We start from the raw sequence: 18729 nt of genomic DNA, 5'->3' as shown, positions 1-18729 counted from the left end.
AATTTCCAAGACTCTCAACCATGGAATTATAAGTAGATCATGACCATCCATCAACAGACTTGTGCCATCATCTGAAAGAAAAGAGTCTAAACCAAAGTTCATACACAATGGAGGAAAAGAAATGGCATTACTCAAATATAAATAATAAGACATACCAAATGTTCGGATTTTAATTATACAAATATTGAATATAACGGCATTTATTTAATCAGAATTCAAAGAGGAAAATCCTAATTATTGCCATGAAGTTGATCTGAATAGGCAAGTCAAACACTAGGTGTGAGGCTTGTACCATTACCAGCAGATTGCCTCTACCCCAGTATTTCATCAGCTAAGGGAAATGTTGGAGTTATATCCACTGGCACCTGAAAGACGCAGGCAAGGACGACATAATAATGAAAACCATTAGTATAATTGGAAATTGCAATAAAGCATTGCCAAATGTAATCTTGAACTTTAATTGTTATCAAAATCTAAGTCTTTAGAAAAAAACTATTGTTTACTTTATAATTACTGCAATATAACCTATTTGTCAGTAAGACTTGATCTAATATTTCTGTCAAATCTCTCTCTTTTCATGAAGCTTATGAGCCTAATTCCATCCATTAAGTGGCACAGCTTTTGACAAAGATAAATAATCATTAAATTGATATTCTTAAAACAGGTTTAGAGCCAAAAATCTGCATGCCATTGGAAAGTACAGTTTTATCCTCTTAGAAATGCAGATTTTATCAGCCAAAAGGCACAAGGTGACCATACAGATAAATTTAATTTTTTTCACAATATGAATTAGAAATGACTCATACAATCTACTTGAAATAATAAATGAAATGTCTACAGAAAACAATTGGACTATATCCCATTCAATGAAAACATATTGAAAAAACGGCCTTTTAATTGACAGTCTACCTCTAATTAGATGCAAATATATGCATGAATTGAAAAGTAGCAAATTTCACAGCTTGTACCTCAACTTTCTCTAATTTGTGCAGTGCAAGTTTTAATGGATCTGTCATTTTACAGTACTTCTGAAGCAGCAAATTTGCAGCTTCTTTGTCACCTCTTGCCTGTATGGTTAGTATCACTCTGCTAAGGCTTTCAACTGCCACTTCAACCTTTCAATGAAACAGAGTTTATGGTCTTAGTATTACAGCCAGAGAAGTTAACTAATAAGGGAATTAGGAATGACTATACTATACCTTAGCAAAGTCAACAGAAAATGTCTCATCTGGTTGCAAAATGAACGCCTCTTTCTCAAATAACCAGTTGAACTGCACTGCTTGTCCTTTTCTGACAATATTGAGTAGATAGAATGATCAGTAAAATTAATCAGTGGACCAAAGAAGGACGAGTAGTTACTTACCCATGAGCTGCCTCTAAACCAAATCGAACTGAGCGAAAGCATCCCGCAAGAAAAGAAACATACATAGACTTTATGAAACTCTTTGAAAGGAAGTCCTGCACTCCTCAGATGCGCATGTAAGAATAAACAGGTAGGTAGATAGAAAAGGCATGCACACACAGACAGGACCCAACTTTCATGTATAGCCTCACAATATTGCATTTCCTAGGTTCGGTAGACAAACACAAAATCTATATAACAACTGGACAAAAAAAACTAGAGTGGAATCAAATCAGGACACTGTTCTATCAAATTTCTAGCTCACAAAGATGAGAAATTTGCAGAACACAAGGAACACAAGGTTAAAGAGAATTTACATAAACACAAATTAGAATATCATAAGCTACTTGAGTTGACACATGATATTTTTATCATCACAGTTTGGTGACTACATAATTCACCTTTGCTAATGTATTGCTTGGATGACAGAATTCAGTATCTATGAAGCGGGAATGTAAACTGGTAGACATTTTTTTGGGCCCCGGAAGTCATGATTTTTATGTCAAGCGATTCCTAACCTTGTTGATTAAAAACTTCAGTGCCCAAAGGCCAACTATATCAGCTTTCGCTTCTTCCAAAGTGGAGTGGAGTTCTTGCAGCTCCTGTGTCAAAACATAGAAATGAAAACATGGAAAATGACGGGAGATGTTGGCTTCCTAAATCAAATAATAATTCATATGGAATCATGACTGTTTCAAGTTAAAAGTGACTTAGCAGACAATATCGCCTTTTTGTTTTTCAAATTCCAATGTCAAACAGGTAACTGAGTGAACAAAATGCCACTAACATACTACCTAGAAAATTATGAATTTTCATACTATTACTTTCTTCTATAGAAATGGGGTGATTTCATTGTTGCTGCCAGAACATGTTTAATGATCGAAATAAAAATGTATGGAATTTAGTTTTATGATTGGTGTGAAAAAGATCATGTAAAAAATATAAAAACACATGAAATCCATAAATGGAAGAGAGATGGCATAAAATTACACAACTAACCTTTCTCACTGTAGACTTTTGACCATTTGGAAGTGTTATTGTATGAGGCCCTATACCATGGCAGCATTCGTGGCAGATGATGTGTGTAAAGAAAGATTCAAAATTTACAAGGTCCTTTTGTTCCTTGGAAATACACACATCAGCTATAGGCAGAAGAATATGCTTGAACCTAGTTAGAATGGTCATGTCCAACATTTAGACTACATCAAATTATAAAACATTGTAAAAGAGTGACAAAATGAACAAAACGTAATGACTAATTATAGTAACATAAACTTTAAGGAAACAGTTTGTACTTGGCCTCTGAAACATTCTTAAGCATGACCATTGAAGTTCCTCGCTCTTTTACTATCCGCTCGTCATTTGGTAAGTTAAAAGCAGCAGGCTGAGGACCCTTCACATCCTGATAAAATAAGGACCTATTAGTCTAAGTTGTTACCCAGATAAAGATTACAACGGAATGGTAGCTATCAACTGCATTCATTTTGTCAGTGGCAATTGGAAATATCTATGTAGAACATTTTGATGGTTTTTCATAGAAGAGATTGTAAGGAAATCTAAGTTTACGTCTTTCTTTCGAAAAAGTTATTGTGAATTTAAAAAAATATTGGTAAATTTTATTTTAAATAACTTTTAGAATGCTCACACTCATATGAGAAATAAAATTAATTAATTTTACAGAATAATCAAATAAATTATCATTTTATTTTTTTCTAAATATTACTAATTAAAAAAATTGTTAGAAAAATTTGAAGAATGTTTCAAATAATTTTGAACTAAGTAAAAAATTTAAAAGAAAAAAATATTAAACTCTCTTTTGAATCAAACAATATAATTTTAGACAAAGCATTTCATTTTTTTTTTTTTAACCATTTTACTTTTTTACGTAAAATGTATTTAAAAAAAAAAAAAACATTTTAAGTAAAGTGTATTATGCAATAAAAAATTATTTAGACTTGTGTATAAATAGGCTAAGTGATTATAATTTTGAAAATAAAAATAAAAATTTCCAATTCGAACCGGACTGGAACTGCAGTTCATGTTCAGATTTTAACATTTACATGAACACTAACCGGCCCTTAAACCGCCGATTTCGGTTCAAAACTTTTGAACCGACAGTTCCAGTCCGATTTCGGTTCATCTACAGTACAATTTGATTCTAATTTGAACCGAACCGATGGCCATACCAACAACCCCCCCCCCCCCCTTTTTTTCTCTTTTTAAAAAGAAATTCTAATATATAATTCCTTGAACTCACCCCTGCATTATAGATAAGTTGGATGACACGAATAGGAGCAGCATTAACATTTGTAGATTTGTAGGCATTATCCATTGGAAGATTTTGTTCCAAAACCTAGACATATAATTCATCAGCAAGTAGAAAGAAATGTTCCTGCTGAGAGAATAAATAAACAGGAAGTCAAGGTGTCACAGGTTTTGGTGCAGATAACTCCAAGTACCTGCAAATTATCGCCGAAGAGCTTTAGTTGAGCTGTTGCTTCGTCATCTCGGATTCCAATGAATGCTTCAAATGTAGCCTAAAACAAAAAGAATGCAACTTTATAAGCAACATGTTCCAACTAAGAAAGTTAACAAACAATAACAAAAATACATGGTTAATGGAGGTTTCATTTAAATTTAAAACTATCTGATCACAATATTCAAGACCCGGTAATTTCCAAATAAGTTGCTTATTGATGTATGTTGCAACCAAAGTATATAAATTGGCCATCTCCTAACATTTTTCCCAATGGCAGTCAAGAGTAACAAGTTTTAACTTCATCAATTCACCGGTAACTCAAGTTCACCATGGAAGGTAGGTAAATCATGTAACTGAACAGATTCAAAAAGAAGCCAGTGAAGTCAATTCCAAACCTTAAAAATCTGTGTATTGCATTGGCCCAAACAAAAAGCTTAACCAAGGGTAAAAAATATTAGAGGGCCTTTGACACAATTATGTGAAGAAATGCTGTGAATAAGGGTGCCAATCAAGACCTGAACTTAAATAAATCATCAATCACTGTTTAGACATTATACTAGACAAAACGAATACTAGGTCACTAGCATTGTTGAACAGGGTATATTTTCTGTTGTGCACCCGGAAAGACATACAGAGAACCATGGACATATGAATTTTCCTTGGACCAAACAGGAAAAAAGTGACGAGCTTCCACAAGAACAAGATGAGAAAAGACATAAAAAATCATTTCATTTGTATCTCATCCCTTGAGCTTTATCATCACTAAACTTTAGTCCATGCATTTTGGTTCGAATGATGAACAAATTGCTACACCACTAAATTTATTCATACATCCGGAAACACAGATCAATTTTTTGTGTTCTAGTTTATCTTCATGCAAACTTATTGATGCCTCAGAGAATTTATGAGGGTGAAACAGATTTGTAAATTTGAGAGTGAAAACTATGACTATATACTTAAAAAAGCAAGAGAAATTAGTTAAAATGTTCAAACATTTTATGCTTATTAACAACTCAATATCAGTAGCTTTACATAATCAAGGAAATTAAATTCCATTTCAAATTTGATGGTTCATGCATTATTAGATCTTTCATGCAATACTTATTATTGTTAGTCTGAAGTGTTTAACATTAAGGAATTAGAAGATCTAACTCAAATGGTGATATGCAGGATAAAAAAATCATAAATATTCCAAACTGGAAGCAATTGAAGATGAAAATTATCATACATTCTGCAAAAAAATAGGAAGTTTATTAATGACCAGACATTAAAATAGAAGAAAAGCATTTGCTATACATAAATATTACCTTGTATCCAAAAAGAGTGTCTAAATATGTCTCATATGGACCTATAGTTACATCCAGCTTAGAATCCTATACAATGAAAACAGATATAAATCTCATCAGACTTTGATGACAGTGCTAACAGCCTAGGCACCTGATAGGGCCAACATAAAAGGTAAACCTAGAAGATTTCATACAAAGCAGTGGAGGATTGCAATTGTTATATAAATTTGGCAAAAAAAAAAAAGAACATAACAAAAAGCTTTAATCTCAAACTTGTTGGAATTGGCTAAATAGATCCATTTCCTCAATTTAGCTTTGGTATTAGTTCTCTCGATATTAAATGCTTCTATACCACCTAATTCTATATCAATTGTGAACAAATGAAATAACATAATAAATAAACACTGAAACTTCCATCTACGATAAATTTACTGCAGCTTCACAAAAAATTTGTCTATATGATCAAAAGACATTTCAGCCCCTTACTACACATTGTTTCCAACAATTCTCTTTGAACTAGACATTCATTACTCGTAGTGAAATATATTAAGGGGGAGTCTCATGTACTACAAAAATTGTGCTAAGATGTGTCAATATCTCAATGCCAGAAAAAAAAAAATAAAAGTTATGAAATCGTAAGGGGTCCTGTCACTGTATACTAACCCCGACTACTAAATACAGGTATGAATAGGTATGAATACTTTTAGGAAAGTACAAAAAGAAACATATATCGGTACAAACCAATTCCATCCAGGCTATATCTGAGTCATAATAATCATTTGAAAGGAATGCATCAGCTTTGCTATGTAGTAGCCTCTTCAAACTACACATCAAAATACAGATTGTTAGCCAAAATCTGAGTCTAACAGAATTCAACTCAACATCTCACAAATATGCTGACAAAAACAAAAAAATCTAGAAACATTTATACCTAGATGAGCTAGCCACATCCCCAGCTTTATGCAATAGTTCAGCAGCCTTTCTGAGCAGAGAATTATACTCTTTTGAGTAGGGGATGCTATATAGATCATGAACACCCATCAAATGACCAGTACCATCAACTGTATGATTTAATAGAGATGACTCCAAATCAAGTTCGCTGTGCCTTTTGATAACAGTGAAAAAACCCGTTACATCATATTGTTGATTCTCTGTCAGAGTTCCTTTCCACAATTCAAATTCCTATAACATGAGAAATTCGTTAGTCTAAATAGTGGGTATGAAAATAAAAGATTATAAATTGTGACTGCTGCAGCAAGCCAGAGGCACAGTCTCTCCTATATGATATGGATCTTAATTTAAAAGATACCTTTTCAAACTGTATAATGAGCTTTACTTACTAACCATTTTATCCATGTCTGGCGGATAAAAATTTGCACCGGGTGGTTTTCGGATAGGGAATGATGCTTTATATTCCAGACCCTTCCATCCATTTATTGGCTTCATGGCTTCAGGAAGCAACTTTATGGCCGAATCTGCTGTCGTTAAAAATGCCTTATTCTCATCAAGACAGGACCTGTTGGTAGAAATGGATTATAATTGGAGGATATTTCTTTCAAAATTCACTGGCCATTCATCAAATACAAAAATTCACAGCTGAGGTGAGAAATCTGTCAACTATGTTTGCTTGGTTCAAGAAATCAGAATGTTAACTACATTTGCTGAGGACAAGTCACTTTCAATGCTATCAACCTTAGATGAAAATATGAGCTAAGAACTAGAGTTTATGAAATATCAGAGACATCCAGAAGAATGGTCATTCCTCTATGAATCATCAATCACTTCATCTTTTCCTTGTCTCCTACTCTTCCTGAAAACTCTCTCTCTCTCTCTCTCTCTCTCTCTCTCTCTCTCTTATCCTATGATGTATAGACACAAAAGAGTATGGGGTAAACACCGGCATAGAGAACATGGACTTAGTGGCCTCCTAAAATTGAAAAGAGAAAAACATAAGAAGACTTGTCTATAAGTATTAAAGATGCTTGGTATGCTTTAGATTGTCATTTTTACCTTTAAATAATGTCTTTTATCATTAAATTCTCTGATTCATATTCTTAATACCCACCCGTTTTCTCTCTCAAATTATCACGCCAACAATAACATGATTATTTGTCTAAGACGGGTAAATCGGACAGCTTACTAAACCACGTCAGATACTTTCATGGATAATACAAGTTTTAAGGGGTCACATGAACATGATGCAGGACAGGAAGGTTAAAAGTAAAACATCAAACTACCAAAAAAAAAAAAAAAGAAAGGAAGAAGAACAACATTCCTGCATTGTCATGGACCAATGTGTGTATATATATATATATATATATATATGCTGAGTCAAAAGAGGAGGTGGTGGTGAGAAAGAAAAAGGGATTATGCGTGAGAAAGAATGTGAGGTAGAACATTTTAAAATGTTGTCCACAATTTCTATCTTCTTTTGCAAAGCCTAAGTGGTCCATCTTCTCCAGAAGAGTCATCAATTTCCAGGGACAAGCTTGTTTGTTTCTGAACTGAATGGCAATGCTGCCTGGTTAATCATAGTCTACCAATGTCATAAATCTATGCACATGAAAAAGGAAAAAGAAGAAGGGGTGTCCAGACACTGTTTCCTTGTTTTACGGCTTCTAGGTACATTTGGAATCAATTATCAGCTTGAGGAAAGGTGCACACTATTGAAGACAGTCAAGAATTTTCTGACAATAAAAAAGAAACAAGCTGCGAGGTTATGGCATTGTGCAGCTTTGCTGGTGATTGGGATATTTGGTTTGTGACAAATGCTCCCTTGAAGAATCAGATCTTCCTCTAGAGTTGCTATGATATAAAATAGTTTTCATAGGCTCATTATGTGTTTCTAAGCGGACTTTAGCATTGTACCTATAGTGAGGAGTTAAGATTATCGGAGTGCATTACTTTGTTCTTTTTGTCTTTTCATTTTGTTTGGTTCCTAAGAAGGGGCATACCATATCCTTAATTTGTAATCTATTCCGTCTTCCTTAACAAACCTTTTTCTACCAGAACAATAATAACATACTTATTACATTTTTGGCAGTCACAAACTTACAGTGTCCATTATATTGTCTTTGTTTAACATAACTAGTGTGTGCGATAGATTATAATGATTCACTTGGAACTGACACTCAACATAGTAAATAAAAGATGTGGTTAAAATTTCAAGGATGAACAACGGATTTGGAAAGTAGCCTCTCTTCGGACATTGCAAAATCATGTGTGCACACACATGGAGACACACAGATAACTCAAAGGGGCAGTCCAAAGAAGACTTACCATGGACTCTTATTAATCAAATAATACTTCCATTTGAGCTCATCCAATTCTGATGTATTAGCATGCTCTATCAACCAATCCCTTAGAGCTGGATTGCTGCACCAAACCTGAATAAGGGGGAAAATGAGCAGAGGCACCATTAGAATTTAGAAATTAGAGGATATTACAAATCTCAACAACATAGAACAGGCTCATATGTCAATTATTTTTGTAAAAAACAATAAAAAAATAAACTGAAATTCCTAGGAAGGAAGAAACATGTCAACTAATTCATACTTCATAAATAATGGACACCACATTTTAATTCAGATAAGAACCTTCAATTGAAAAAGCTTTTAGTTTTAACAAGACAAACTCAGATATTAAATGCATAAACTTTTAGTTTTTTACCATGAGCATGCATACCAAAACTATTTTACAAGACGAGATTTGCTCTCGTGACATCAATTATATCTGAGTTTTTTCTTTCTTTCTTTTTTTTTTTTTTTTTTTTTTTTTTTTTTTTTTTGTTGAATGAAAAATTTCTAGAATGATCGAACAGATTAGATTATTTGAAATTTTTAATATGAATTAAAATAATATATATTGGAATATTTAGATTTAAAATATTGTTGTAATGAAAATATCTACATTGATCCTGAGGGTATATTTGGCAAAATATTAATTATTATTTGATTTGTGTCTCATAATCCAAGACCATGGTTAATATTAGTTAACCATAAAAATTCAATATCATATACTCTCTTTTACATAACGGATGCATGATCAGGATTAATTCCGAAAATCCAACAGCCATTATTGCTCAGGAACACCAGTGATCCCGGATCACCAAATTATTAGCCTAGTTCTATGCATATGTTTATCCACAAATAAATTAACATAGATAAAAAAACCTGCAGGTAAAAGACGTCATCCACTACTCTTGCAGCCTTAATGAGTAAACCCAATGCCTTCCTGTCTCCATCTGATAGGCCTGTCAACTGCAGTAAGGAGAAAACAATGAATGAACCTTGTTTACCTGAGAGAGAAAAAAAAAAAAAAAAAAGTGGAAAAGAAAGAAACAAAAGGCACACAATAACAACAACAATAGTATTTTAATAGCAAAAGAACACTGATAGCACGATGGGTTTTGAAAGAAATAAATCTAACAAATGTGAGCTAACTGACTGAATTTCACAAGAATGCAAGACATACACCTCGGTTGCTCATGTCTAGAGTGACAGATCTTTTAAATAATTATAACTATGACACAAATGCACGTACTGACAACTTTGACATTCTCAGATCATTGCTCTAGAGACTTTTTAAAAAAAGTTTTAAGGATTATATATGTCAATTTTTGGGGATTTGGAATAATCATACCCCAGTTCCTAGAGGACAGAATTATAAATGCTTTTAGGAGTTAAGAAATGAGCATACAGACAGACTCATTTTCCTTCCTATTTAAATAGGTGATTAATTGTCCCACCATGTTTCACAATTAACATTTGTCTTTTGTTAAATGGAAACAAGCAGCAACAGCTTTCAATAGTTCTTGCTCTATTCAATATTGCCTTCAAAGAATGGGCATTCTCAGGCAAACATGCTAACATTCTTTTTACACATCAATCATTCAGATCGCCAACTCGTAAACAAGCACAAATGTAGACACTGACCATATTCACAACTAAAACGTATATCAGCAAAACTCGCCAATCATACTGACACTCAAATCATGATAGGTTTGAATAATTAGTGTATGGGGAATATATCACTATAAGACGATGCCACCCACATTTGACTGACATTGGAATCTCAACGGCAGTAGTTAAATAAATATTATAGCAAAAAAACATTAGAGAGATTCATGTAAACTAGAAGAGAAAGTTGATAACCTCTGCATTGAGAGAAACAGGAGCATATCGACGGAGTTGCTTTTGTAGAGTCAAGCTGCGTGCTACACTGTTTTCTTTATATCTTAAGCAAAATACATGGAAAATTTGGATCAGTAAAAAAAGAATTATTAGAAAATTAAGAACTTCTGTGAGGTAATTTTCAACCGGCATTCATCTTTTATAGAATTATAGTATAAAGATTTCCAAACATTATTTGGCTTCCAGCAAAACAAAGGAGCAGAAGAATAGTTCCTAATATGGCAACCAAGAACATAACATAATTTTCACAAAAAGGTGATAGACGAAAAGAACATTAAAATTTCACCAGGAAAATAACCTTTTTACATGCGCAATGATGAACCGAGATGATTTTCTCTCATAAATGTTTTTACATGCTATATATCTTCATCACATAACCAAAGGTTACCCAATAAATTCAAAGTAATTTGATCCCCAATCCACATATTCTCAAAGGCCTTCAGGGAAAACAAATTCAATTTCACAACATTCATTGTTTAACATACCGTTGCTTAATTGTCTCAAAGAGCAGACCGTACTGTCCATTTATGTCGTAGGGGACATAATCAGGATGTTCTTTGGCAAGCAAGTTTCTATATTCATCACAGGATATATATTTAACAGCAGATACTTCAGTTTCCTAACATGGAATAAAAGTATAAACATACATTAAGATTCTTACAATTCACTAAGCTAGAAGCCTTAAATTATAGTTAATACAAATGTAAAACATCACACACACTACAGTTTAACAGGTACTGCACATCAAAGCATAAAATTTCCATACAATCACTTGCAAATATAATTAGCAAGTGGCACAGAGTGTTTCAAACTTTCAGATACAAAGACCAGGCAGATCTCCAAGAAATAATGAAAAAGATAAATCACAGGCTAATGAATTTGATACCTTGCAATATAGAAGTCGTTGGTTATAAATGTTGCAGAAATACACATTTTAGTATATAGCTAACATTAAATTTAAGAGTCAGATCAGATCAAATTAGTACAGATTATCACTTGTTCAAAGTCTTCTGTCAAGTTTTAAGTTTGAATAACACATTTATGAGTTCAGTACAGTCATATTAGAACTACATCAGAAAATAAAACTTTACAATAATGAAGGTGAACAGCTCAGTTCATCGTACCACAACAAGAACGAGATGACAGGGTTTGATACAAGGTTGAAGGATTAGAATGAAAACTTAATTTATTAAGTGCATATACCCTTGAAATGCTATATAAAGTTACTACACACAAAAATCATGGGTTTTCTCAAGTATTATGCTAACCGCTATTTAAATAGCCAAATGGATTCTTAATGCAATTGAGGATGATCATTAACATACTCACCTGAAGAGTAAACGCCTCCAGAGGAATTGGATCCACAGTTGTTACAAGATATACATCATTATATTCATTATTGATATATTTTCCATCATTTATTGCACTGCATTCAAATTGTAAAGTTGACAGGAATTAATGCAAGACAAAAAGAGAGAAGGGCCAATAGAACTGCAGTAATGAACTAAAAAGAAATGTCAGATTGGCGTAAAGCATGTAATTACATAACAACCTTAACAAGGAACCTTATCAGACATGGCATTAGTAATCCAAGTATTAAAGTTTGGCCACCGTCCATTGATACATGACAATAGAATCATGTACAAAATATACACGCGAAGCCCAAGCATATTGTCGAGAAAAATATAAGAGAACTTGAGAATAAAGGATTTGATTCACAAACCATTCTTGAAGAAAAACGAATATCAACTCAAATGCATCCTTTGGAAGCATAATACCTAGCTCTTCGTGAAGCTCCCTCCTAAACGCACAAGAAAACAGCTAATTTTTAACAGGAAAAGAAACAGAAAAAATGAAAATTTCTCAAAATAGAACCACCAAATTGGCTTACCTGGCAGTAACAAGTGATGAATCACCAGCAGATATATGGCCAGCACTGGAGATATCCCATTGCCCTGCCCATGAATCCTTGCAATCAGCTCGCTTTTGCAGAAGCAACTGTTGCGTACTCTCTGCAAAAATCCAAACGTGAACTGCTCGGTGGTAATCTCCATCTCGATGAACCTCCCCCCTACATTGCCAACAGCAAATTTTAATTCACTTTACCAATTCTGTGATGACAGAAACATTACACTACTTCAACAAGTCAGGTTTATTATCACTAAATCAATTGACTTAGTCAAATACAACTATAACAATTGCAATCTTTTATTTTCTTTCCGCTTCTCGGCCGCCAAACAGACTGAATAACGAAAACAACATCCATATTTTCAAATTAAAGGGAAAAAATCAGAATTAACAAACATTTGTGGATAAGATGAATTGGAACCGCTGAATTCAAATTTTAAAGTGATCGCAAGTAGTGAAACTGCTTCCTTTAATGTAAGCTTAATTTCGAGCTTCGGTTAGGTTTATGAGGAGGACAAAGGAGAGATCAAAGAAGGAAGTGAAGGGCTTGCCTGGGCTTGGAAATGCCAGTTTTTTCGCCAGTTTTAGTGAGAACGTCAAGATGCTCTTCTTGCGTTAATGGAGGTTCCGCCATTTCTTCACTCCTAAACTCGAATACTCCGTTTAGAGAAACGGAAGCTCCACTTGGGTCAACTTTTACTTTGGTCTTTGTGTCGCCTTATATTTATATATACTTTTCTCCGCGTTTAGGCTAGGCAGTAATCGAATATAATGTACACGAGGCAATAAATTTTGTACACGCGGCAATAATTTTTTTGCTTAAACAATTGGGCTCAATCAAGCCCATGATGCAGACATATTTAGAATATAATGTACTCGAGGCAATAAATTTTGTACACGCGGCAATAATTTTTTTGCTTAAACAGTTGGGCTCAACTCAAGCCCATGATGCAGACATATTTAGAATATAAATAAATTTTGTACACGCGGCAATAATTTTTTTGCTTAAACAGTTGGGCTCAACTCAAGCCCATGATGCAGACATATTTAGAATATAAATAAATTTTGTACACGCGGCAATAATTTTTTTGGTTAAACAGTTGGGCTCAACTGAAGCCCATGATGCAGACATATTTAGAATATAAAATGTACACGAGGCAATAATTTTTGTACACGAGGCAGTAATTTTTTTTTTCTTAAACAAACATATCTATAACAGAGAAAGAGTGGATCCCAGTGTATTAACTACTACAAACTTGGACGCGTTGCAGAAATTTGAAATGAGTTTGTGGGTTGGGTCAAACTTTGCCACCTCTTTATGACTTTCTTAAAAGATGAAATGTTTCTTAGAACTTTCTAATAAGTTTTATTCATCTCCTCATTATATTAAATTAATTAATTTTTATAATTGATTTTTTTTTTTCAGACGGTGTAATATTTTCAACTACAGAAAGAAAAGTGCAAAGAAATCTTGGTCGCTTTTTCATGGCTCAAAGCATATTGTATTTGGGGTGTGCAAATCAACAGTTTAACTGTGAATCGAATTGAATTACAAAACTTGAAATTAAATCTTTATTGAAATTGAATTGCACTAAATAAGTTTAGACATCGAACCGAATCGGTTAATTTAATTTTACTCAAAAAATAATTGTTTTTCAATAATCGATCTAAAGATTGAAAATCGAAATTATAGAAGATTGTGAGCAGAAATTGAATAACTGAACCAAAATCGAAAATAATTCGGTTTTCAATTATTTCTGAAATTTGGTCACTCCTAATTTTAATAAAGAGAGCGAAACTTACTAATTATAAAAAATGAGATTTTTCATATGATCAAGTAGTTAGTTGCAACCATTTTTATAATTGTTAAACTTTATTATAACTCTAAATTCAAGTTTTATTTAAATTAAAAATTTAATATAATACCTATCTATTTATATAAATATATATTTTCTAAAGTACGGATGATGATATGCCAATATATTAAAGTATGGAAGCAATAATGTGACATTTTGCTTTTTATTCTGATTAATATTTTTTTCACATTTGATAAACATTAAGTGTTTTTACTAAATGATGGAGTTATAAACTAATGGAATCTAATAGGGTTAATATTTTAACAAACATTAAGTTTTTTTATTGAATAATGGAATTATAAACTAATAGAAGCTAGTGGAGCTATAACTAATAAATATTAATTAAATAATAGAATTATAATAATGTGATTAACTAATGGAATTAAAATATAATTTTTATTCATTAAATTTTGCATTATAATTAAATATCCTTATCATTTAATCATGAAAAATTAATAAATTAATACACATTTTAATAGAATATACGAAAATCTTAAAAAGAAAAGATAAATAATTATATCAGTTGAGTTACAATAATCTATTGTTGAAATAAATATTTTAATTTATTGCTTGAAAATTTCAAAAAGGACATATAATTCCACCTTTCATTATTTAATCAAAATATATACGAAGTAAATTATTTAAACTAAATCAATACAAATATAAATCGCAATAATTTTTTAAAAATTATTCATTCAAATTAATTAAAAAATATAAAATTATACTGTCTACACATTGTGCAGATATATGACCAATTATATCTTAATGACCAATTCTAATTATTTTTGTTAAATTCATCCCGACCACAAAAGGGAATTTGAAGATTTTACTATTGTATAACTTCGAGGGTGCGTACATTGTTTCCAATGGAGATTACTTTGTAGCTTCAAGGGAAACAAGTCAGATGATCAAAAACAAAATATTTGAATATTATATTTTAATAATTTTTCATTATATTTATATAATAAACCAATTAATAATAAGTTAATACACCAACGCATAATTTACAGTGCGTATATAATTCGAGAATAAATCAAGATTTGAATCTCTTCTTTAATACTAAAAAAAATTAACAATAAACGAGACCGTGAGTAGTTAAGGGTACTTTTGACTTAACGTGTCTGCGTTCGCCAAATTATTATACATATAAAATTAGAAGGTCTTGAAAAGTGAATGAATTACATAATTTAATCCTCTTTGGATTAAATAAATTTTATGAAGTGCTGGTAAGCGTGCTAAATAAAATAACCAGAAAATGCTTTATAGTCCTAATTTGCTGAAAGTTGTCTATCTAGCTCTTCTTGTTTATTTTTAATTATTTTTTCAAAATGTAGTATAGCCGTATAAAGATCATATGAGCTGAATAAGCTTTCTTCAATAGAAGAGAGAAAGAACAATGGGCTTGAAATTAGTGTCTGCAATTTTCACTTATAGTTTCTTAGTACTAATGCTAATTTTTCAATTAGCAGAAGCAGAATTATCTTCTCTAAAACCCAGCTGCAAAGATTGGATGTGTGGAAATATATACATTGAATACCCATTTGGAATGAATAAAGATTGTTATATGGACCAAAGATTTGAGATTTTTTGCAACAGATCTTCCAATCCTCCGAGAGCTATTAGAACAAACATCCATATGGAGGTGATTGAGATGTTTCCGGGCACTGTTTATGTCAAAGGACCAGCGTCGTCGATAAATTGTCCAGGCTTGGAACAAGAATTTGAAACGGAAGTGGATAGGACTATCGATTTGACAGGTAGTCCTTTCTTTTTCTCCGACGACAATGTTTTTACTGCAATAGGGTGCAACACTCGAGCTTTAATGACTGACCACACTCCTCAACTCGTCGGTTGTGACTCTCATTGCCCCGGCGGCCAGAAAGATATTGATTGGCGAAAAACGTTTTCTGGACTTGTTACGCAAGCTAGCTATTATCCTGATAAAAACAGATGGCTGGTAGAAAAAAATTGTAATGGTTCTAATTATTGCTGTCAGATCTATATACCTCCTTTTCTTCAGGTTTTTAATCCAAGTTTACAGGCTGAAAATAATAATCAAAGCGAAGATGGTTGTAGGTTAGCTTTTTTGACAGACGGAACAGGACAGGCTTTTCCGAAAGTAAAAGATCCACTTCTGCACTTTCCGATGGAGCTTTTCTGGATTATCGATTCCGGTGACTGGGAATATAACCCTTCCACCATGTATTGTCATGAATGGAAAGATAAAACTTCCAGTCCAAAATATGTAAGATGCACTTGCGACTTTGGCTATGAGGGCAATGCTTACCTTGGATGTACAGGTAAAATTTTGTGGGTTTTTTTTGTTGATTTGTTAGCACAAATAAGAATCCAAACACTTGGTTTTCTCATCTTGATCTTGTCATGGCAGATGTTGATGAATGCAAACAATCTCGACAGTGTTGGGGAATGACAAAATGTGTGAATACACCTGGCTCATACAAATGTGTGGTGGATTCCAAGTGGATTATCATTTTGAGTAAGAACTTTTCTGGTTGCCCCTTTTCATTAGCAATTATTATACATTTCCGACATTAATTCTTACATTTCTGGTTTCCCCTTTTTCTGGTTTTGCAGTTATAGGTGGTGTCATTGGGGTACTAGCAATATTATTTGTTATTTGGTGGGTGTACAAGTGCTTGAAGAAGAGAAAGAAGATTGAACTCCGAAAAAAATTCTTTAAAAGAAATGGTGGTTTGTTGTTACAAAAACAGTTATCTTCAAGTGATGGTAGCCTTCAAAGTACAAAAATATTTAGTTCAAAAGAGTTGGCAAAGGCTACTGACGGTTTCAATGAGAATAGAATACTTGGTCAAGGTGGTCAAGGCACAGTCTTTAAGGGAATGCTTGTAGATGGAAGGATTATAGCAGTGAAGAAGTCAAAATTAGTAGATGAGAAAAAACTACAAGAATTTGTTAATGAAGTTTTTATTCTCTCCCAAATTAATCACAGAAATGTCGTTAAGCTGTTAGGATGCTGTTTGGAAACTGAAGTTCCTTTGTGTTGTGGGTCCCATATGTCGGCCGGGCCCTAACACTTTGTTAGTCTATGAGTTCATACCAAATGGATCTCTTTACAATTATCTTCATGACAAGAATGAAGATGTTCCATTTACATGGGAAATGAGATTGAAGATTGCTAGCGAAGTTGCTGGAGCGCTTGCTTATTTGCATTCTGCAGCTTCTATTCCCATTTATCACAGGGATATCAAATCTATGAATATACTTTTGGATGAGAAATACAGAGCAAAAATATCGGATTTTGGAACTTCGAGATCTATTTCCATTGATCAAACTCATTTGACGACTCGTGTTCAAGGTACTTTTGGTTACTTAGATCCTGAGTATTATCGAACGAATCAATTTACAGAGAAGAGTGATGTTTACAGCTTTGGAGTCGTTCTTGTCGAGCTTTTAAGTGGAAAAAAGCCGATATTTTGTCCGAGTTCACAATCAGCTGAAATGGTGAGTTTAGTCGTACATTTCAATCTCCTGATGGAAGAGAACAGATTATTTGACATGGTTGATGCCTGTAAATGAGCATTGTTATGAAGAAGAAGAAATTGCAGCAGTTGCCAATGTTGCAAAAGTATGCTTAAATTTAGATGGAAAGAAACGACCTACTATGAAAGAAGTTGCTATGGAATTGGAAGGTATTCGATCATCACGGAGCTATCATGTCCAAGAAAATAATGAAAAGCTTGAAGATGTCCCTAATGAAGTAACAGCCATATGGGATTCTGATATCTCAACCTCTGAGTTCAACGATACAAAAGCTATGTCTTTAGAAGTTGTGCCTTCCATTGATTACAAATCTTGTTGATTAAAAAGATCCCTGAAAGCACAATTTTCCAACAAGTGGTCAAAAAATTATGTGGGTTGTTAATATCAGTCTTAATATTAGAAACTCAACAACATGTATCAGAGTATTACGTAGTGTTTATGATATTACTTATTAGTGATGTTCTTCATTTGTATTGATTTTTCTTTTTTGGCTCACAGCAATTTCTTTCTTTCTCAAAAAATAAAAACAAGAGAAAAAATGGCAGTTTCATGGTTGTTTATGTCTCAACTGCGATGAGTTTCTTTCATCAGTTGTAATATTTACGAAGGGTGCAATATGGTAACCTTTAACATAGTAAATCGTCCTTGATTGAATTAACAGATCTCTCTAATGTATTCTAAAGTTTAAATGTATATTACATTGTTTACCATTTTTTATGTGATTAGTAAATAAACTATTAATAACTTGAAATATTTGAAAAAAAAAATATTAATTTTGATTTCTCACAGCGTCTAGAAAAAGTTGTTGCTTTCATACCAACCTAATTACAGTTTTTCTTGATATCTTGGTAATGATCTTTATGAAGTAAATATTAATTACAGTTTTTCTTCACCCCTAAACTCGAATACTCCGTTTAGAGATACGGAACTCGACTTGGGTTAACTTTTACTTTGGTCTTTGTATTTATATTCTCCGCGTTAGGCTAGCCAATAATCGAATATAAAAGCGAGGCAATAAATTTTGTACACGCGGCAATAATTTTTTTGCTTAAACAATTGGGCTCAACTCAAGCCCATGATACAA

At 32.8% G+C, this 18729-nt stretch overlaps 1 protein-coding gene and 1 pseudogene across 3 annotated transcripts; one reads left to right on the top strand and one right to left on the bottom strand.

The window, feature by feature from the left end:
- Positions 1–108: 108 nt before the first annotated feature.
- Positions 109–12986, bottom strand: NUDT3 (nudix hydrolase homolog 3). Of its 2 annotated transcripts, XM_089715733.1 has the most exons (21): positions 12819–12984; positions 12251–12430; positions 12083–12160; positions 11689–11785; positions 10845–10978; positions 10321–10402; positions 9340–9426; positions 8447–8553; positions 6512–6683; positions 6099–6349; positions 5909–5990; positions 5189–5254; positions 3862–3939; positions 3660–3755; positions 2698–2804; positions 2402–2570; positions 1921–2004; positions 1364–1458; positions 1200–1290; positions 969–1115; positions 109–365 (listed from the first exon to the last, which is right to left on the bottom strand). In XM_089715733.1, the coding sequence occupies exons 1-21, from the start codon at positions 12899–12901 to the stop codon at positions 312–314; spliced, it is 2340 nt and encodes a 779-aa protein (XP_089571859.1). In that variant the 5' UTR covers positions 12902–12984; the 3' UTR covers positions 109–311. The 2 variants fall into 2 exon arrangements, 1 of the variants encoding a protein (XP_089571859.1); XR_016318571.1 differs by lacking the exons at positions 109–365; positions 969–1115; positions 1200–1290 and having other exon boundaries at positions 1804–2004; positions 12819–12986.
- A 2502-nt stretch (positions 12987–15488) lies between these two features.
- Positions 15489–18184, top strand: LOC149499329 (putative wall-associated receptor kinase-like 11; annotated as a pseudogene). Its single transcript, XR_016319396.1, has 4 exons — positions 15489–16423; positions 16513–16620; positions 16719–17147; positions 17188–18184. The product of XR_016319396.1 is annotated as a putative wall-associated receptor kinase-like 11 (transcript).
- The last annotated feature ends 545 nt before the right edge of the window (positions 18185–18729 follow it).

Source organism: Jatropha curcas, chromosome 1 (assembly GCF_041381405.1).
Source record: "Jatropha curcas cultivar XTBG-Jc1 chromosome 1, XTBG_Jcur_1.0, whole genome shotgun sequence".
NCBI lineage: Eukaryota > Viridiplantae > Streptophyta > Magnoliopsida > Malpighiales > Euphorbiaceae > Jatropha > Jatropha curcas.
This window is presented reverse-complemented; position numbering and strand designations above follow the sequence as displayed.

Bases quoted from the DNA above. Each gene is read 5' to 3' on its own strand.
- NUDT3 (XM_089715733.1), bottom strand. From the start codon at position 12,901: ATGGCGGAACCTCCATTAACGCAAGAAGAGCATCTTGACGTTCTCACT. The intron at 12,431-12,818 runs GCAAGCCCTTCA...TTGGCAATGTAG, and splicing joins ACTGGCATTTCCAAGCCCAG to GGGGGAGGTTCATCGAGATG. The intron at 10,403-10,844 runs GTATGTTAAACA...ATTTTGCTTAAG, and splicing joins TTTGAGACAATTAAGCAACG to ATATAAAGAAAACAGTGTAG.